At 39.4% G+C, this 23,036-nt stretch overlaps 1 protein-coding gene across 1 annotated transcript in view; it reads right to left on the bottom strand.

The window, feature by feature from the left end:
- Positions 1–1,694: 1,694 nt before the first annotated feature.
- RELL2 (RELT like 2) overlaps positions 1,695–23,036 on the bottom strand; it is a 74,327-nt gene continuing 52,985 nt past the window's right edge. The window contains exons 6-7 of the mRNA XM_087930557.1: positions 13,262–13,798; positions 1,695–2,970 (exon numbers count right to left, since the gene is read on the bottom strand). Coding sequence (XP_087786683.1) covers positions 13,270–13,798 — 529 coding nt within the window. The 3' untranslated portion in view covers positions 1,695–2,970; positions 13,262–13,269. The remainder of the gene's footprint in view (positions 2,971–13,261; positions 13,799–23,036) is intronic.

The raw sequence follows: 23,036 nt of genomic DNA, 5'->3' as shown, positions 1-23,036 counted from the left end.
TCACCACTGCTGCTGTTTCTTCCCCCGCCACCGCTGCTGCTTCTGCCCCCGCTGCCGCTGCCCCCGCCGCCACTTCTGCTCCCCCGCCGCTGCCACTTCTTCCCCCGCCACCGCCGCTTCTGCCCCTGCCACCGCTGCTGCTTCTTCCCCTGCCGCCACTTCTGCCCCCACTGCCACTTCTTCCCCACCACCACTGCTGCTTCTGCCCCCACTGCCGCTTCTGCCCCGCCGCTGCTGCCCCCGCTGCTGCTTCTGCCTTCCAGTCCTGCCATTTGCAGGAGGAGAGGTAGGCACGAGGCGGGCGAGCTTTCTCCCCCGCAAAATTTGGCTGGAAAATAAACCGTGATAAAAAAAAATGATAAAAAAACCATGATAAAAAATAAATAATTTTTAATTAATAATTAATAATAAATAATAAAAACATGTCACTAACTTCATTTCCAAATAAATTTAATATGTTAACTATGTTTTCTATGGTTTTTTTGGATGTTCAGGTATCGTTACTGTTATTTTATGTGCGGCCCAAACCAAATTTTCACCTTCTAATGTGGCCCAGGGAAGGTGAAAGGTTGGACACCCCTGGCATAGATAATCACCTCAGTAGCCCAAAGTTGTCGGAGCATAAGAAGGTTTATGGAGAGCATGATGGAGATGTATGTGTCCCATTGGAGAAGTCACATCCAGGGGTGGGGGAAAGACCAGGGTCAAGGGGGAAATGTATGATGTGATTTAGTATCAGCTGCACCCAGCCACGCACCAACATGGCAATTTCTAATAAACCAATTTACTTTTTTGAGATGCGACTAGAAACTTTTGATTTGAATGAGGCTGGATTTGTTGGAGCCCTGACAGCTGAAGTATTTCCCACCTTCTCTAAACACAAGCTTTGCTGTATGCAAATTTGTGATATATCAACAGTGGTGACTGAGGTAGTAATGCCAGCAGGCCCAGAGTTGCTTCTGCTCAGCTCCTATTGGCCACTTTGCACCATATTGTTCAGGCCTAAGCAAAATTGTGCCTTCTCAATTGTTAAATGATTTTTTCGGAAAATATGCTAATTAAAAGACTACATACCAGTGGTAGGATTCAATTTTTTTTTACTACCGGTTCTGTGGACGTGGCTTGGTGGGCGTGGCAGGGGAAGAATACTGTAAAATCTCCAGTCAAAGGTGGTATTTGCCAGTTCTCTGAACTACTCAAAATTTCCGCCACCGGTTATCCAGAACCTGCTGAATACCACCTCTGCTACATATGTGACTCTTGAGAAAGGCAAATCTTTCTGTTTCCTTTTCCAAAGCAAGCAACTTTTCATTGCTGTCCTAGAGGCAAGAGCAGTGGATAGTTACAGTGTTAGTGCTGGCTGAATCAGAAGTAGCATATCCACCCACCTGTCAACAGCCCTCATCAACTGTTTTTAAACTGAACTTGCAAGCTAGTGAGAAAATCTGCATCGGACCCAGGAGCTTCCTGAGGTGGCAGGAGAGTCTCTGTAGATTAAATACCAACAGATTTATTTCATAGATCTAGCCATCTGTCCATTTTCCCCCTATTCTCATTCTTTTACTGCTTTCTTCAGAGCAAGTAGTTCATGTGTTCTATTTTTGAAAAGCAATAGATGTTGAACCATTATATTTTTCCATATTTACTGCATTTAAATGTGTTAGTATTATTTTGATTTCACACACACAAATATCATGTAGGATTTATATAATGGCTTTTTAATTAATATTTACAGAAGAGCATAATAGGAAAATTCTAAAGGATTTAGTTCATCCCCAAATTCAGATTCAAGTCTTTGCTCCTAGAAAGAAAAATCTATCCCAAATTTTCATGTGAACCTCCAAGGTTTTTTTACTGGGCAAGGGTATCTGTCATGTACACATGTTCAGACCTTTTGCGTTAAACACCACAATGAAAAAGCTCAAAGCAAGTTGCTGCTTCACTATGCTATGGGAGTCAGGCTATGTTATTATCATTTGTGGAAACAAGAACAGTATTCTGTTTTCCTACCATTAGGTAGGAAAATGCCTATTTCTTTATTGCATTCCTAGAAAAAGTGTCCTTCCCCTCTGCTGAGACAGATTTGTATTCAATAAAGAAAATGCAGTTCCTCAGTCGCAAGATTTGTTTAATGCTTGGCAATGTGAGATACAACTCTATTGCTCCTGGGTATACAGCACTTACAAGTCAAATACTACTTTAATAAAGACCTCAAAGTTACTGTGTTTCAAAGTTAAAATGGGCACAGGTATGCACACAATTCTAAATAATTTAGCTGTTGTCTTATCTGAGTCATTACATATGCAAAGAACACAGAACCTTTTTATCCTATTCATCCCCCTACATGTCTGAGATCTCTTGGGATCTGGAGGATGTGTTTTGCCCTCTGAAAGAAACAAGCCAATGGTGCTTCAGAAATATGCCACCCAGAGCTGTTAGGGAAACCCTTGTGTGAGAGATGTATGCCAACTACAATGATCTAGAATAATTTGTTAGTTGCTTTTTCTATTGTTAACAGTAGAAGTCTATGAGACTGGAATTGTTGCAAGTACCCCATACTGAACTTCAGTATGATGAGTAGAATTCTTATCAGTGGAGACATGCTTATATATCGTGCCCTCTTAAAAGATACATAATAGTAAAAGATTGACTTTAGCAAAGTTTTCAAGAGTACAGAGGGGCTTGGATTTCCACTAATGTTTGTTTACTCTACAACATGTTCCTATCCTTGTGATTATTGTTCTGCTTTTGCATGGAGAATGATTGTAATGGGAATATGGAATTTGCCAGCTTTACTGATGACAGTAGCACGTTCTTTTGGTGGTCTGACCATTCCAAGTAAAGAGTAGCTTTTCCAGCCAGGATTATTCTGCTTTGATGTTGCAACTTCATCCCTGCAAACCTGAGGTCCATTCCATGTGGATCTCTCTCCTTAGCAACTCATGCTAAGGAGCATGCAGTTCATAGGACCTGAAAGAACAAAGATGGTGAGTGTCAAAATGCCATTTTATTGGTGTCCCATTGCAAATCCATTCCCAGCAGGATTAAGCACTATTCTAGGCTTTCTACAAGCCTGATGCTGTAATCTTACCTGTTTGGTTTACTTTACTAATGCCCTTGACCTACCCATGGCAGGATTTTGTCATTTATATAAATAGAAATTAAAAATTAGTCTCATCAGTTAATAGAATTTATTTAATTCTGTTTTCATAGAATAATCACGATGATGGTTAAAATAAGCCCTCATAGAGGATTATTTTAATCTTTATTGAAATTGGCCTATTCCCAGCATACTGAACAGAATAAAGAGGAACGTGTGCAGATTTCTAAGCTCAGCTTTCATTATGAGGTTTCAGTCTTTCCTGAATTATTTATGTAAATCTTTAATTCATTTTAGCACATCTCACTTTCCTAGGAATTAGCCAAATCTTCTAGTTCCTGTGGCCAGTTATAGACAAGACTTATATTAATCAACATCTATGTAAGTGAAGAGTTAAGATGGCTCTAGTATGCAACTATTATACAAGAATGCTTATGGCAGGAGCCTACAACCTCTGGGCTACAGATGACTGCATGCACACAGCACCATTTGCTTGAGTGGAGGGTGAGCACATGTGCGCATGCAGTTCCCATTTGTGTGAGCAGCAGGCAAGTGGATGCATGCACACAGCTCGATTTGTGTGAGTGGTGGACAAGTGCACATGTCAACTCATAAAATATTTATATGGTCTTTTTAGAGTTGCCAACAGAAAGGGGGGGAAGGGGTTTGAAAGAGCAGTGTGGCAGCTTGGAAATCGAAAGTGCATTCTATAAATAGTTTTTCAAAAATAGTAATTAGGTGACTGAAGTTTCTGCTGTGCAAATATCTAATGGGAGAACATGATTGATGACTCATGGCTATGGATGTGTCACATTGAAGAATATGAATTATGATACACCCAGGGGGGGGGGAAACCAGGGTCAAGGGTGACAATGAATTATGTGTCTCAGAGTTGGCTACACCCAGGCAGTGCCAGACATGTTAACTCCCAATAAATCCTTTTGAAGTTTTGGAAGTTTGGCTCGAGACTCATGATTTAATTGGGGTAGCTGCTGGAATCCTGACAGCACACATGCACACAGCTCTATTTTTATTGTTAAAAACCTGGGCCAGGAGTTCAGCCAAGCAGTGGGACCCCGGGTAGCGGCCCAGTTCTATTCAGAGAGAAAAAAGATGGATCTCTTCATCTCTGCATGGATTATCGTGCTCTGAAAGCGGTATGTATGGAAAATGTGTAACCGCTTCCTCTGATGAAGGACATGCTGGCCCACTTGGCAAAGGGGAAGTTGATCTTTTTTTTTACTAAACTGGATTTATGAGAGGCATACTACCACATCAGGATCAGAGGAAAGGGATGAATGGAAGACCGCTTTTAATTGCCCACTCGGTTGCATTCAATTTAGTGTGCTTCCCTTTGGGCTACAGGGGGCACCTGTAGTCTTCATGCAGCTGATAAATGAGGTGCTGCATGAACACTTATATAAAGGAGTACTAGTCTACTTTGTGACATCTTAATCTACACTGAAATGAAGGCAGGGCATGTGAAGCGGGTTGGGGATGTTCTCAAGAAACTGTGTGCTGCTAAACTTTAAGCCAAACTTTCCAAGTGCAAATTCCATCAAGATAGAATAGATTACATGGGGTACTGGATCTCCCATGAGAGGACTGAAATGGACCCAGAGAAAGTCTGGGCAGTGTTAGAGTGGACTCTGCCTTGCACAAGGAAGCAACTACAGAGCTTCCTGGGATTTGTGAACTTTTACCAGCAAGCCATCCCCTCATTTGTTCAGATAACTCTCCTTATCACTAATCTTTTAAAAACTAAAGACAAGCCTAAACCTAGCCAACCATTAAAGTGGTCAAATGCCAAAGCCACATTTGAAAGGTCGCAGTGCCCCGAGAGTGAACTATTATCAAGTTAACACCTCAGAGTTTCTCAAAACACATTTGCAGGTATTATTGGCTACCGAGGGATTGGGGGATTGGGCAGGGTTTGAAGAGGGAAAAATAGCTTGAGGCTTTGTACGGGCTTTTCAAATTCTGCCTGACTTCTCTGCGATTACTTTCTCTCAGTAAAAGTTTCTTTTTTAACTGCTACCTTTTCAAAAGTCATATTTTTCTCAGAAGATAGCTGAGGCAGGTCCTTACAACATTACTTTTCAAGTTCATGAACCTGTGTCTAATGAAGGGACACTGTTCCTTTTAAATTTTTGCAGACTGCACACTTGTTTCTTTAATAGGTTAAACTGCTCATTACAGAAGAACCTGAAGAATTTGGGAGAAAACTTTGCTGTGGATTATAAATTACTTTTGATTTGCTGACTTGATTGGATCTTACATGACAGATTATAAAGAAATTATAAAGAGACAACAAACACAATATCTCAAAATGAAGAAAGCAACAACATCTGTCCCATCTTCTGCCTCTTTCTCAGCTACTTCAGGTCCTGCCAGACAAAGATCTCTGGACATTATGTTACAGCAAGAAAAGAGGGTTACAATGGAAGCCAAAATTAAAATGATTTTCCAAGCTTTACAAGAACAAATAGGGAGATTGGAAGAGAAAGTAGGGAATGTAGAGGGGAAGGTAGGGAATGTAGAAGAAAAGGTAGAGAACATCCAGCAAATGATGGTGAAAAATGAGGAATGTATGGGAAAAATAGAAGAGAGCAGACATAACAGAAAAAGGAGAAGGAGAAATGGGCTATAGGCTGACACTAGCAGACCAAAATAAGGAGAGAAAAAATTTCTTGTTGGAAATGGATCGCACCAATTTAAGATTTCAAAACATTGAGGAAGAAAAGGAAGAAAATTTAGCAGAAATAATGGCAGACTTTTTGGCAGGGGCCTTGGAAGTGACAAAAGAAAAAGTAATGGTAGATATAGATGAAATATTTGAAGTACAGACCAGACACACACTGAGGAACAAGTTACCAAGGGAGGTACAAGTTAGATTCACAAAGCGACAAGAACACAAATATTACAGAAAGCAAGAGACGATACATTGAAATACAAGGGAAGGCGATAACAATTTTGAAGCAAATACCAAGAAGCGTCAGAGATTTAAGGAGGGAATATCAATTCTTGACAAAATGTTTAATTAAAAGAGGGATTAATTTTAGATGGCTGACACCAGAGGGAATAATGGTGACATGGCATGAACAGAGACACAGGCTAGATTCAATAGAGAAAGCGGAGCAATTTTATGACCAGTATTTTAGAGATCAAGAGGGAGAGAGAGCGAGGGAAATAGAAGAAATCAAACAAAGATAGGAAACTGTAGGAGAGAGAAGACAAAGAGGAGAGGAAAGAGAACAAGAAGAAAGAGTGATAAGAGAAGAAGTTAAACCAAAGGAAGCAAGGGAGATAAGAGCAACAAGAGCAATAAATGCTTATTATAAATAAAAACATGGAAGAAGCAATAAAATTGATGTCAATTAATATAAATGGACTGAATTCTGCAATAAAAAACATTTTTAATAAATTAGTGAAACTAAAATTGGGTATAATTTGTTTACAAGAGGTACACATAAAAAAACAACATGATGCACACTTCCGGCTTGTGGTGCTTCGGTGCAGGCAGGATTCCGTGACTGTGCACGGTTTCTGCCTGTGTTCACTGCCTGAGTGCCTCGAGCCATTTGGCTTCGGGGCTAAGCCACCTTTGTAGAAGGTGGTGAAGACTGGGGGGTTCTGGCAGGGACGAGAGACATCGCATCTCTCTTCCCTAGCCGGCTAAATCTCCCTCTCCAATGGCAACTGAACGGCGGTCTTAACGGCCGCCACTTAGAAGAGCTCAGCCGGGGAAAGGAATGTGCTGGAGGGGTTTGTGAAGAAGTGAAACTGATTTTGCTGACCGGGACAAAGGAACAGTGAAAGTATCCTGGTATTTAACACCTACTAAAGACACATTGCTCCCAGACTGAGTAAGCAGCGAATGGATATCAAAGGGAAAACTTTTTTTCTTTTCACTCTCCTTCCAAACGGAACAGCTTTGAGAGAAATCGGAAACCCGCATTGAAGGTATGCTAAATGCTAAAGACTATGCTAATGCTAAAGGGATATGGATTTCTAAATATTTAAAGAAAATTTTTTCTTCTGCTGTGAGTGGGAAGGGAGAGGAAAAAAATTGAAGTAGAAATTGAAAATAAGGAGCAGACTGCCTAGAATTTTAAAGAGCCATTTGAACATTAATAAGACTTCAAAAGACATACTATAATTGGAATTTTGTGATTTAATAGCAACCCCAGAAAAAGAAATGGAAAAAGAGAAAAAGTGCTAAATGAAATAGTCTATCTGGATTGTTTGGTGACTTTGCATTTTTTGGGAAACTTTTTTTTTCTTTGTTTAAAAACACTCGGGTGGTTGTTTTGGGAAAAATTTCTCCTCTTTATAATGGCACCACTTTTGGATGAATTTAAAACTGAATATCTAAAATATAAAAAGGAAGAACAAGACTGGAAAGATACCTTGGACATTCTTTTTCAATCTCTAGAAATGGCGGTGTATTCCTATGGAGAATTGATTGCGCAGCAGGATAATTGGGACAAAGAAGGAACCATTTTTGATGAACATGTGACCCTATTGGGGGAGAAGAAGGAGGAAGAGGAAAAGGAAAAAGGGATTTTAAAACCTAAAAAAACAACCAAAAAAGATAAAAATGAGTTGAAGGGTAGATATAAGGTTAGAAAACAACAGGAAGGGGGAAAGCACAAGAAGAAAAGGGAGGTGGAAAGGCAAAGGGGGAAAAAGGGTAAGGAAAAGAATAAGCAAGGGAGAAAGGAAGGGGTGAGAAGTCTCAATGATTGGAAGCAAGATCTGAGGAAACAAAATTTATTTAGAGACAATGGGTAAACTTAATTGAAAAAGGGATTCTGTAAAGTACATAAGATTGTGTTATTATAGGCATTTATAGAATAAAATGTTTAAGATATAAATATATAAATAAGTATCAATAGGTACGATTAAAATGGTTTTGACAGGGGTACTACCTATATTATATATCTATAAATTTCTTTGTTGTTGTCGTTCTTTCTTTTTTCTTTTTCTTTTTATATAATATATGATGTGACTTTAGGATGTGCTAAACAGAGTCCCAATACAAGTTATGTGTGATATTAAGTATTATTAGGTTAGGGGAAAGAGTTAAAGGCGTCATACTCTAATTAGTGTACAGGAGAGGTTTTGTTTAAAGAGAAAAAATGAATGGATAGCTGAGAACAGACAAAGAATGTTAAATATTATGACTTGAACTGAGATAAGTAGAATAAAACTAAGAGAGTTAAAAAAAGGAAGAAGATATATAGAAAATGGGAAACGGTAATAAGATATGGAATGATATATAAAAGGAACATGATTTTTGAAGAGGTGTCTGTACGATGAGTTTTAACCTGGGATCAAGCAATTTTCAGAAAAGATGTTTATGTTTTTATGTTTTATGTCTTGTTTGTTTTTTTTATTGGAAGAGAATAATGAAAATGTATAAGACAGATGGATATAAAAAATGTACACAATCTAAAGTTGAAGAGATATAATTTGAATAAATAGAAGGAAAGGAAGTAATAAAGAGAAGTTTGGGATAAGATATGAAGATGAACAGATAAGGTAAATATATATATCAAATTGTGCTTGTTTGGAAATGTGATAACTTGGAATAATTCTGTCTTTAAATAAGATGTTGTATTGGCTTTTTAAGAAAAAAAACTCTTATGTCATTATATTCTATGTTTTGTTTGTCTGTGTATTGTTTTGGAAAATCAATAAAACTTGTTCAAAAAAAAACATGATAAAATATTGGACTATCCCAAAAATGGGAAATTATACATCTCCCTGGCACAACAAAGTAAAAGAGGAGTAGCACTATATATTAAAGATACAATAAAAGCTAAACAAATATCTCAAGATAATGAAGGGAGGGTGCTAATGGTGGAAATAATGATTAATTATAAACAAACATTACTAGCGGCAATACATGCACCAAATGAGAATCAAGAAGAATTCTATGATAATTTACATAAGAAAGTAATGGAACTAGAATATGAAAGTATATGCATCCTGGGAGACTTTAATCCAATAATGGATGCTGAAATAGTGGATACTGAAATATAAAACACAAAAGATAAACAAAAAGGACAGGAAAACATTACCAAAATCCTTCTTCAAGAGGACGGAAGAGTTAGCAATCCAAAATGCATGGAGAGAAATACACCCCAAAACTAAACAATATACATTTTATTCGAATAGAGATTTGTCCTGGCCTAGGATTGATATGATGTGGACAGATCTAACTTTCAACATACAAGAAATAAGTATTGAAACAAACACATGGGCAGATCATAACCTGATTAAAGTATAATGGAAGGAACAAAAAAAGAGGTCAAGATGGACAGTGAATAATTTAATATTAAGAGAAAAGGAGTATATTAAATGTATGGGAAAAGAATTGGAATTGTTCTTTAATAAAAATAGAAAAGAGGAAATCTCATTACAAAACGTATGGGATACAGTTCAAGCATATATTAGAGGACTAACTATAACATAGACGGGAAAGAGAAACAGAAAGAAAAGACAGGCACAAAAAGTACTAGAAGAATATAAAAAGCTGGGGAAGGAACTCCAAAGGAACCCACAAAGAAAGGACATACAAAATAAAATGAATTTAACAAAGCACAAAATGGAAATAATAGACAAAGAAGAAATAGCACAAAAAATAAAAAGTTCTAAACAAAACGTTTTTGAAAATTCAAATAAACCAGGAAGGTGGCTGGCATATAGACTGAAGAAAGAGAAGGAAGAGATGGATTTCCCAACTAATAGATCACAAAGGCAACCTCTGTTACAGAAATGAAGAGAAAAAGAAATAGTTCAAAAATATTATGGGGAAACTATATGAACAAGAACAAATGGGAGGAGAAGAATTTAAAGAATACTTTAAAAAAGCAGAACTCCCTAAAGTACCAGAAGAAATTAAAACAATGTTAGAGGGAAGAATTGCAATGATGGAATTAACAGAAGCAATTAAAAGACAGAACAATGGAAAAGCACCAGGACAGGATGGCTTATCAGAAGAAATGTATAAAATCCTGCAGGATTCCCTGAGTTGTTGTTCTATTGTTAGAAGTGGTCAATGAAATACTGATGGAGGCAAAAATACCTAACTCATGGATGGAAGCTTACATTATGCTAATACTGAAAGAAGATACTGACTTACAACCGATTAAGAATTATAAACCAATATCTTCATTGAACTCGGACTACAAAATATTTGCCTCAATGATGGCAAAAAGACTAGAGATTTCTAAACCAATTTATACACCTAGACAAAATGGGTTTCTACCCAAGAGACAAATAAAAGACAATATGAGAATAATCCTGAACACTTTGGAATACTATGAAGCGCATCCAGAGAAACAGATGGTGTTGATATTCCTAGATGCACAGAAGGCTTTTGACAACATGAACTGGCAGTTAATGCTGGCACAAATGGAAGAAATGGACTTTGGGGAAAGGTTTATTAAAATGATTAAGACAATATATTACAAACAATATGCAAAGGTGATGGTAAATGGAGAAATGACTGAAAAAAATTAACATTAAAAAGGGAACAAGGCAAGGGTGTCCCTTGTTACCATTACTATTTGTATTAATCTTAGAAGTATTAAATAGAAATATTAGCAAAGATAAGGAAATAAAAGGGATGGAAATAAGAAAGGAGGAATACAAAATACAGGCATTTGCAGATAACTTGCTTTTTATATTAGATGAACCATTAGGAACATGACCTAAGCTGATAAATAAGATAGAGGAATATGGAAAAGTGGCAGGACTGAAAATAAATAAGGGGAAAACTAAGGTACTGGTAAAAAATATGACAGAAACAGAGAAACAAAAAATGAAGGGAGACTCATTGTACACATGTTGTACTCTGACAATAAAGGTTGATTTGATTTGAAAAGAGAGTTAATGGAGAGATTACATATTCAGATTGCAAAGAAAGTAAAATATCTAGGGATCCAGTTAATAGCCAGATGTGGAACGATTAAGGAAGATAATTACTATAAATTAAAACAACAAATTAAGACAGACTTGGAAAAATGGGATAATATGCAATTATCATTAATAGGAAGAAGTACAATGATTAAGATGAATATATTACCAAAAGTGTTGTATCTGTTTCAAACAATTCTGATAAAACTGGAGAAAAAAATACTTTGAAGATATGAACAAAATAGTATTGAAATATGTATTGCAAGGGAAGAAAGCAAGAAGTAACCTTAAAACGTTACAGGATGCAAGAACCAGAGAAGGGTTACCTAACTGGGAAATATATTATCAGGCCACAGTACTAACTTGGATGAAAGAATGGATGAAGTTAAGAAACACAAGGATGTTGACACTGGAGGGACATGATTTGCAATTGAGTTGGCATGCATTTCTGTGGTACAGGGGAAGTAAGATACATGGTTATTTTTGAAGATATTTTATTAGGAATGCTTTATTGTTAGTATGGGACAAACTAGAGAACAACATTATCTGAAAATTCCAGTCTGGTTATCAACAATGGAAGTATATCGGTAAAATGGGAACTATTGTTAGATATAAGGATATATTGAATGAAAAGCGTGAATTCAAAACCAAACAAGAATTGAATGAACAAGGGGTTGATATACATTGGTACTCATATATGCAAATACAATCAAGATATGAAAAAGATGTTAAAGCTGAAGGTATCCACAATGAGTTGACAGAACTGGATAAAACATTAACAGGAACGGAGGACAGTTGATTTAAAAATTGTATTGTTATTTATTAGGTGTCAAACTAGAAGAAGAGCAAGTAAAGGAAAAAATGATAGCATGGGCGAAAAACTTTGGGTACACTATAGAATTAGACAAATGTCAGAAGCTATGAGAAAGAAATTATAAATTAACAATATCGACAGCATACAAAGAAAATTTGTATAAGAAGTTTTATAGATCGCACTTTGCACAAACAAAACTGGCAAAGATGTTTAAAGACAAATCAGCCAAATGCTGGAAGTGCCATCAGACACCTGGAACATATTTACCATATGTGGTAGACATGTGCAGAAGCCAAAAGATATTGGACAAAAATACCTACATGGTTGGAAAAAATGATAAACATATAGATTTGAAACCTGAAATATTTTTATTAGGAATGGTACCAGAAGGTCACAGCAAAAGAAGAAACATACTTAATTATTCATGTATTAACAGCAGCTAGGATTGTATTTGCTCAGAACTGGAAAAGCGATAAAATACCAGCAGAGGGGAAAGTGATTGAGAAAATATTTGAATGTGCAGAAATGAATAGATTAACACTGGCAATTAAAGAAAAAGAAGAAACTGAATATTACATGGTATGGGATCTATTTCAGAGGTGGTATTCAGCAGGTTCTGACCAGTTCTGGAGAACCGGTAGCAGAAATTTTGAGTAGTTCGGAGATCTGGCAAATACCACCTCTGACTGGCCCCACCCCCATCTATTCTCTGCCTCCCAAATCCCAGGAGAACAGAGCTGGACAACAGGTTAGTGGGGTGGGGAGGGAATGGGATTTTGCAGTAAACTTCCCCCAGGAATGGGGAGGGAATGGGGATTTTGCAGTATTCTTCCCTTGCCATGCCCACCAAGACATGCCCACCAAGACATGCCACGCCCACCAAGCCACACCCACAGAATCGGTAGTACAAAAAATTGAATCCCACCACTGATCTATTTTATCAATGGTTGGAAAATAAAACAAGTTAAAATAGAGTAGATGAATATATAAAGAAATAAGATTGTAATAAAGATAACAGATATAAGAGATAATGACTTATAAAGAAAACATGATTGTTATATTGATAAGAAAAATACTAATTACAATTGTTAGTACAAGATATATGTACCCAGTCGACACACTGTCTGAATGAAAGATGGAATTACTGTAAGTATTTAAAAAATTAAAAAATAAAAAATGTATACTTATTTGGCATTTCAATTTCCCCAAAGATATTGCCCTTATTTCACCATTTTCACAAGGGAATTTGTGCAACACTGTCCCAGCTCTTTCAATAGCCTCAGCACATTGTATACGTTTAGAACTGTTGCACTAATCAATATTTGATTCATATTTTTCTAATGGCTTTATATGAAAGAACAAAATTCGGATTGTGAATTTCTAGATGTACATAGGAGAAAACAAGAAAGAAATTAGAATACCTGATGCCTTATGCCATTTGCTGTACTGGGCACATTTCCAGTTTGGGTCCTATTGAAACTTGTTGTTTGTTGTCTGGTACTTCATAAGCTACGCTCTGATGGCCCATCTGTTCAGGATTGTTATCCTCCTCTAGCTCTTCTGATGAAAGGTCTTTGGGTCCTGAAGTGGAGTTAATCTCAGTTGCATAACTAACAGCAGAATTTATTGCTTCTTGTGAAAAACATGCCTTAGGGTATCCTCCCTCTGTTTCATTTATGGCTATATTTGTATTGGCTATTAAATTTAAATGAGTCTCTGATTGAGTTAAATCATCTGCAGTAGTCTCCTTTAGTGGTCTTTCAGAATCTGGCTGAGCTAATTTTCTTTCCTGTACTCCATCTGTATGAACAATTCCATTCTGTGACTCAATCCATTGAAGTTTCTCATTGCTGTTAGTCTTCTGATATGTATCAGCTACATCTGGCTTGTTCTCATGAAAAGATTCCTCCTGGGATCCATGGGAAGTGGGTTTTTTCTCAATATGGGTGACACGAAATCTGAGGGGGGAAAAGACAGATCACTCAGCATCAGCAAATTATTCAGAAAGAATCTACATCATTTTTGTTGCCTGATGAAGATTGAATTTTAAGATCCAGAGGCAGAATCTAAGTCTCAAAATATGATGGGTTTTGTTAGTCCCCTCTTTTTTGCTGAACTTGCAGAATATTATTATTACATTCTTTCCTATGTTTTAATATTGATTTATTTTGACTTGGGCAGAAGTCAGGGAATGGGCTTTGTGTGGAAATTTACCTAATTGCTATCTATCCTTTCTATTTCTTAGCTTGTTCTCTAAATTTCCAAGGAATTTGCCAATTGGAACATTGAAATCTGAACATCTGAATACTCTTGCTGCATTGGAATGCTAAACATAGCTACTGATGCTTCTTCATTCCCATTTGTCTGTCTATGCTGTTTTTCAGTAGCACTTTCTCAAACATCTGCTTAATTCATGTATTATCTTTTATTTCAAACCTTGACCTTTTATTAATATAGTAAAGGTAAAGGTTCCCCTTGCACATACAGGCTAGTCGTTTTTGGCCCTGGGGTGGTGCTTATCTCTGTTACAAAACCGAAGAGCCAGAGCTGTCCAAAGATGTCTCCGTAGTCATGTGGCCAGCATGACTAAATGCTGAAGGTTCACAGAACGCTGTTACCTTCCCACCAAAGTGGTCCCTATTTTTCTACTTGCATTTTTACATGTTCGAACTGCTAGGTTGGCAGAAGCTGGGATAAGTAACAGGAGCTCACTCTGTTATGCAGCACTAGGGATTCAAACTGCCAAACTGCCAACTTTTCTGATTGACAAGCTCAGCATCTTAGACACTGAGCCACTGTGTCCCTATTCAAAATGCATTTATTTCCATCACTTGGAAAATTTAGTTGGAGTGACTAATACAGCAACTGTGGGAAAATGATCATGTAACATCAGAGTTCTTAATTTTCAGCTGCTCAATGAAGTTAATGTTAACAAGGAAATAGTACGCTATTCAATTCCTATTTTAGTTCAGTTTTCATTAGAAAGAGATAAATTGAATTTTAGGGTGCTAGATGAACTAGCTGATGTACAAATCTTTTATGTATAATCTATCTGGCTGAAGAAGAGCAAATATTATCACCATCTTTTCATCCTAAAGAAAATGAAAGAGAAGACCAAACAAACTGCAGACTGGTAAATCTTATGCTGAAATTTGGCAGAGATTAAAACTTAGAAACCATCATAGATCTGCCAATAATAAATTTTCTAGAATAATCTTGCCTCACTTTTTGATTGGGTAACATCTTGAATAGGTTTTGGGAGTGTTGTAGACATATCGATATTAGCAAATCATCTGACAAGATCTTAATGACATACCATTCAGGCTGAATGGCAGGATAATTAAATATATACATAACTGCAAAATGCAAAATGCATAAACAGTGTTTGCCAGTGGTTCCTTATCACATTAGAGAGAGAGACTGTGTGGGGTTCCACAAAGAAAGGTTTTGAGTCCTTTTTTCCCTCAATTTTCTTATGAATGAATTTGAAGAATAGGGGCTATTAGGCTACCAAATTTGTAGATTACTCAATGTCAGGTTAGATACATAATATCTCAGAACACAGAAATAAAATTCAGTATGATATCGATATATTAGAAGAATGGGTGAAAGTGAAATAATGAAATAGAATGGTAAGGTCCCTACCTCACCAGCCTTCTCAAGAAAGTATAATTATTGAAACAAACAGCATTTCAAAAGGAACCAAATAATCTATTTTGTCTTTGTGGAATTCGCATTTTGAGAGTTTAGAGTATAGTTTGGTGGCTCAGAGATTTTTCAGGACTGCCTGGACCAGCTTTATGTGCTCAGCTTTTGTTTCGCTATGTATCAGAATGTCATCAATATACACCAAAACACCATTATATGGGTGTTCATGCAGCACCTTATTTATCAGCTGCATGAACACTGCAGGGGCCCTTGGAGCCTAAATGGGAGCACATTAAACTGGAAACATCCCAGTGGGCAGTTAACAGCTGTCTTCCATTCATCCCCCTCCCAAATCCTGACTTGGTAAAAGGCTTCCCACAAGTCCAGCTTAGAAAACATCTTGCCCTTTGAAAGGTGGGCCAGCATGAGGGGCAGGAGTACACATTTTCCATGCACACTGCATTTAGACCCCTATAATTGATGCATAAATGGTGAGCCATGTTTCTTTTCCTGGAAAACAGTACCAAGGCAACTACTTTGGGTCTGGCAGGTTGGTTAAAGCCATGCTCTAAGTTTTTGTCTATATAATTGAGCAGTTCATCTACCTCCCAGGGCATCATGGAGTAGAGTTTCGGTTTTGGTAGCTTAGTTCCCAGGAGAATCTCGAAGGCACAGTCAGTAGGTTGGTGAGGGAGAATTTTGTCCAACCCCATCTTACTAAACACCACTGCTACATTGCGGTATTCCCGGGGAAGCAGCTCACTTCATTTCTGCAGCTTAGTTTTCCCCACAACACCTTTCTCCTGGGGTTTCGCCTCGGCTTGGGAACATCAGGGTCCCCTTTGTCCAGTTTTTCCACAGCTTCCACTTTTTTAGCCATGATAGTCCTAGGCCCAGAATCACAATAAAAGCAATAGTCTTGGAGTGGCTCTCTATGGAAAGTTCCAGGGGCTCCATGGCAAATGTGGCCAGGACTCCTCACACAGTGGATTCCTCGAGCTGGCAAACACTATGGGGTTTTTTTTAACTGTCTTAGGCAGGTCCCCAGTTTTCCCATTGGACTTATTAGGCACTGGGTGCACCCTGAGTCTAGTAGGGCTGTCAATGCCACCTTCTGCCTTGTGCTTGGAATTAGCAGTTCTACAGGCTGGGCTCAATCATCCCACTTACCAAAGGGGTCATTGTTGTAGTTACTGTCCAATGGGCTTGGCCCTTCTTCTCATAGGGTCAGAGTTCCAGATCCATGGTTGGGGGAGGACCAGAACTCCATGATCTCCATGCTCCTCAGGGCTCCCTGGATGCTGGAGGGGTTTTTCTGGCTTCCCTCTGGATTGCAGTCTCCCTTTCTCATTGGGGTCTTAGTACAGCATTCTGTTTGTGCAGTGAACTTTCTTCCCACTCTTGAAGCAGGTTGTTTAGTGTGGTAGATGGACTGGGACTTGGTGACCTCTCTCTTCCTCTTGGGTGGTGACCTGTTCCTGGTTTTGCTCGAGCAGTACTGGTTTCGGGCTTGGTTGATTTCGGCTTCTTCTGCCAAGATGTACCAGTTGTGCAGGAGAGCTGGGCTCCTCCAGCAATGCAAGCATGGTACAGGTCATCACTGAGCCCATCCTTGAAACAGCTCACCAGTATTCTGGCCAGTCCATGTGGCAGGCCAGGTCTCGAAACTCCTCTGTGTATTCAACTACTGGCTGGCGGCCTTGCTTTAAGGTTTGATGATGACCCTGATGACCCTTTCAAACAGCAAGGGGGTCCTCAAATCTGTGCTTCAGGGCCATCAAGAAGTGGTCAAAACTTTGGAGCTCAGAGCATCCTCATTATGGATGGTCACCATCTAGCATCCATGGTAGCCCTCTCTAGGGCCAGGATGTTTGATGACTTTGACCCTAGCCCCTTCAGTTGGGAGATCCCTCCCTACTCCTACATGTATGTAAGCACATGCGCCAGGAAGAGCCCCAGTTGTTGGGGTTCTCCAATGAATTTTATGCCCAGGAGGAGTGCCTTCCATTCTAGCTGTGGGAGTCCCCTTCCACCAGCATGAGGACCTTGCACTCTATCCTGGCCTCTCCAAGGTAAGTTTGCTGGGGTGGCGATGGGTCCTGTGGCTGTCCAAGGGCCTTGGGAATTATCTTGCTCACCAGTGGCCTCCTCTTGGTGCTTCTCATTTCCAGCAGTGCAGACCCTGGCTTCTCGGACTCCCATGCCTTGGAAGCCTCCCTCATGAGGTGCATTGCCTGCTTCATGAGTTGGTCAGATTGGCCCGATGCTTCCTCCATCTCATGGTCATCATAAAGGGTTTCTAGCTCACATTTCCACTCCTGCTGTCAGCTGCCCCGGGTGAAGGTGACTCCTTAGGTTCTTCCATCCCACTCTTACCTCTTCCGTATGCTGACCAACCACCTCAGCTTTTGAGGAATTGCCCAGGATGAGTCCATTTTTTATCCATACACTGGAGCTTTTGTTGGGTTGAGCCTCAGTGGGGGCTTCCTCCCCTCATTCAGCTTCCTCATGATTGCTGCCTAGTTAGACATTCTTTGCATGGTCCCCATGGTAGGGGCTGGAGCCTCTCCAGGTTGACCACTGCAGATTATTTCTAATGTAAGGTCCTGCCTCGCCAACCTTCTCAAGAAAGAAGAACCCTTGAAATGATACGGCACCAGAGCAGAAGGCCTGGTGACTCAGCCAGGCCATCTACACCCCAACAACTTCTTCGCCTCTCAGCAGCAGCCCACTTCTTCTTCTGGTACTGGCATGGCACTACAGGAGGCCAAGTGATGTTGTCAGCTCCTACGGGAAGTCACTGAAACTGGTTCAATAAAACACTTCACTCACAGTCTTGATGTAGCAATGTGTGTTTATTTTGGCTTCCTCCACCAGCAGCAACAAATGGAAAGTCCGAGTAAAGCCAGCACTGACAGTGTCTGCCTCTCAGCATTGTTTATATTTCCCATTCACTCCCTATTAATTAGCTAACATCTACCCTTAGCAAAACACCCAACATCCATCTACAGCAATCTCGCGCGCTACCACCCAACCCCCCAAATAACACCTTTCCCCTCCCCGAGTGTTGTCCTTCCACCCCGATCCACCCGATATCCCCTATGTGGAATGCTGACCAGCCGAAACGACATCCTGAAGTATTTCCTGGCTGGTAAAGGAGAAGAGTGGGAGGCATTGTGCTTAGAGTTTTGCAAAATGCCGAACAGCTGATAAGGCATTTTCCCAGCCAGTTGCACCGAAGTGGGGAGGGGTGGTTGCGCCTTGCTTCGTCAGCTGCCATCGACATTCACTCGGGACCTTCAAGGTAGGTAGCTCTCCCCCAACCATAGCGACGTGTCGGGCTTCATTCTGTCGGCAGCGTTGTTGAAGCCTGACATGTGGCCCCCTCTACCATGTAACTCTCTGAAACAAAAAATAAGCAATAATTATCTTGTATATACAATTTCCCCCTCCCCTCCCGCTTTCGTGGGATACTTCCTATGGAACCGCTGCCGCAACCGAGGAGCGGACACATCTGTACACAGTATCCATGCTGCATCTGATAGTGGATACCCCTTCCAACTAACTATATATTGTAGGACACTCGGTCGTCGACGTGAATCAAGTATCTTGTCAATTTTGTAATGATCATCAAGTACTGGTCCCGGCAGAATCACTCTCGGCTCTTGTCTGGCCATATTAGCCGGTTTTAGTAGAGCAACGTGGAATATAGGGTGAATTTATTCAAAACGGGATGGCAGTGGAAGACTCACTGTTACCGGATTTATGATTCGTAATATTTGAAATGGTCCAATACATTTTGGTCCTAATTTCTTCTTATTTAAACCCAGGTGTATGTATTTTGTGGATAAATAAACCCAATCTCCAATATTATATGGCTTTTGGTCAGATCATTTCTTGTTGCTTTGGATTGCATATGCTTCCTGGGCTTTTAAAAATGCGATTCACACTGAATCCCATTGTTTCGCTATATTGGTTGCCCATGTAGTGGTATTGGGAGTTTCTTGTGTCTGTGCAGCTTGTGGCCATTCCAGTATGGGTGTAAATTCCATCCCATTAACTATTTGAAAAGGAGAATAACCGGAGCTACTATGAACCACGTTGTTGTATGTTACTTCAGCGTATGGCAGTAAAGTTGTCCAATTGCTTTGTTGATAATCAACATAACATTGGAGATATTGTTCGATGGCCGCGTTCGCTCGTTTGGCTGCACCATTGGTAGCTGGATGGTAAGCTGTACTTAACCCTTGTGTCGATCAAATCACATTGAAGAATTCACGCCAAAATTTGGATGTAAACTGCACTCCTCTATCAGATATAATCCGTTTGGGTACTCCATGTAATCGATATATTTGTTGCATGAATAATTATACTATTTTTTTAGCCGATGGTATTCCTTTACATGGTATAAAATATGCTTGCTTTGAAAATAAATCGATAACAGTCCATATAACTGTGTACCCATTATTTTCTAGTAAATCCACTATGAAATCCATTCCGATTACTTGCCATGGTTTCGTCGGTTCCGATACAGACTGCAATAGACCCGCCATTTTTCCTATTTTAGTTTTATTCATCATGCAAGTTGAACAGGACTTCACATATGCTTCGATATCCGACTGCATGCCTGGCCACCAAAACTGTCGTTTTGCTAAATTTAAGGATTTCGGGAATCCATACTGTCCTGCCTGCTTAACATCATGACATATTTTCAGTATCACTGATATCAATACATTTGGTACATAAATTTTGTTCCCACACCAGGCTATACCATCTTTCATTTCTATTTGATTTATGCTATGTGCCAACAAATCATCTTCTGCTAACAATACAGGCAGATCTGGTGCTAGTATAATGGCTTTAGTTCCTGCAACTCGATCGATTATCGGTATAAGCAGTTGGATTGTGTCCTTACATTGGCTACAATACTGTGGAAGTCAGGATAAAGCATCTGCCATAAAGTTTTTCCCTGCTGGGACATATTTCAATGTGAATCTAAACCTCTTAAAAAATAAAGCCCAACGAACCTGTTTCGGTGATAAACGACGTGGATTTTGGAGGGCTTCCACATTTTTATGGCCAATCCACACCTTGAACCGATTTGGACTGCCCTCCAACAAATGCCTCCAGGTCAATAATGACTAATGAACTACAAAAGCTTCCTTCTCCCATATCACCCAATTATGTTCAGTTGGGCTGAACTTACAAGAGGTGTATGCACACGGGTGTAAAACCCCATCCATACCCTTTTGCAGTAGCACCACTCCTACTGCTATGTCACTGGCATCTGCCTGGATTGCATAAGGTAACTCAATATCTGGATGTTTTAATACTGGTTCCTTCACTAATAACTCTTTTAAGTTGTCGAATGCCTGTTGACATACCTTTGTCCATAGCAGTTTAGTATTTGCCTTTGTATCTTTAATTCCTAAAGGTTTTGTCTTTAATAAATCTGTCAGCGATAGAGCAATATTGGCAAAACAGGGAATGAACTGCCGATAAAAATTTGCAAACCCCAAGAAACGCAGCTGTTTTCTAGTGGTTGGGGCTTGCCACTTTAACACGGTTTATACTTTCTTTGGGTCTATCTCAATACCTCGTTCAGAAATACGGTAACCGAGGTAATCCAGTTGTTCGGTATGAAACTCGCATTTTAAGAGCTTCACGTAAAGTTGAGTGTCTAATAGTTTTTTGAGCACCTGTCTGACTAATTGGATATGTTCTTGTTCAGACTTTGAATAAATTAAAATATTGTCCAAATAAACCAAAACTCCTCTATATAAATGTTCATACAACACGTCGTTTATCAGCTGCATAAATACAGCTGCAGCCTCTTGCAGTCCGAACAGCATCACCTTATAATAATAAATGACCAATGGACAATTAAAAGTCATCTTCCATTCATCTCCTTCCCTAATTCGTACTTGATAATACGCTTCTTGTAGATCAAGTTTTGTAAATATGCGACCTTGTGCTAAGGTGGTAAGTAGGTCTTTCATTAATGGTAATGGATATAACGGTTTCATATAGATGGCATTTAGCCCTCGATAGTCTACACATAAACGTAAGCTGCCATCTTTTTTTTTTCATGGAATAACACAGGCACTGCTACATGTGATCTACTTGGAGTGATGAAACCTCTTTTTAATTTTTTTTTTATATATATTTTCTCATTTCTTCTAATTCTTTGTGGGGCATGGAGTACATTCGTGGCTTAGGTAAAGATGTGCTTGGGATCAACTCTATAGCACAATTCATCAAGCGGTGTGGTGGTAAACAATCAGTGCCATCTTCTTCGAACACCTTGGCCAAATCTTTATATTAATAAGGGTAGGGCTGTACGGTTGATAATTCCTTTATCAATACATGTTCAGGAGCCTGCTGTACTCGATGATGACTAGGCAGATGAAGGCCAATTGCTAGCAATCAATTTCCGATACCCTCCTTCCCGTTTTATAGTTGGCTCCCACTTATCAAGCCAAGTTAAACCCAAGATTACTGCTTTGCTCATATGAGGAACCACCACAAAAGAAATCAACTCCCAGTGTTCACCCATCACCATTTTAAGATATTCAGTTCTGTGGGTCGCCGGAACCCCACCTAATATGGACCCACCTGTTCAAATTTAATGTGTACATCCAATTTGATGACGTTTAAACTTAGTTTGTCCACCACCCCTTTAGTTATCAAACATCTTGTGCACCCAGAATCAATTAGTGCCCCCACCTTGATTCCTTGTTCAGTCCGCTTATTCCATAGAAAAACAGGCAAGATAAAAGGATGGATTGGTTTACTCACCATCGGATCATCGGGTATCCCACCTTCCAAATCACAGTCGGCTGGAACTGTAGTCGGTATACTGGAACTGTTATCCTCATCATGGTCCTCTGGTGATTTGCTTCGAATACCCCTCACTTTCTCCTGTCCATGCCAATCACTCCTGGTTGATCTGGTTCAGGTACTTTCTAGACCAACCTGAGGTATTCTCTCTAATGTCAAAGTGGGTATAGGGCATACTACAGCTCTATGCCCCAGTTTATTACATCAGAAACATTCCATTATTCCTCTACCACTTGGATTAATCACCCCTTTAGTCTGGGGCTTTGTTACTGGATCCATTGTTTTACATGTTTGGACATCACTTTCAAGTTTAGGTTTCAAGCGTCAAAGTCCATCATCTAACTCTATTGACACCTGATACCATCCAGTGAGCCTAACATGCGAGCCCCTGTACAAACAGGCTTGATGCAACTTAGGGTCCAGACCTTCTTGAAATAGATGTATCAATAGACTTTCGGGTAATAAGGGCAGTTTGCTAATCACCCTCCAAAATTCATTGACATATTTTCTGGCCATTCTTCCTTTCTGTTTTATTGCCAGAAGATCTTCAGCTCGTTTATCAGCCGTTGTATCCTTGAATCTAGTTCGTAAGGTGGCCAAAAAGTGCCCTATATCTCCTAACTCCTCTGCCCTGTTATGAAACAAATCAGCTGCCCATTCGTATGCCTCCCCCACCAATACTCCAGTGATTGCAATGATCATTGACCA

Source organism: Pseudonaja textilis, chromosome 3, assembly GCF_049901715.1.
Source record: "Pseudonaja textilis isolate UNSWEBS1 chromosome 3, rPseTex1.2, whole genome shotgun sequence".
In the NCBI taxonomy this organism is placed as follows: domain Eukaryota; kingdom Metazoa; phylum Chordata; class Lepidosauria; order Squamata; family Elapidae; genus Pseudonaja; species Pseudonaja textilis.
The sequence above is the reverse complement of the archived record's forward strand: the minus strand, read 5'-3'. Positions and strand labels throughout refer to the sequence as shown.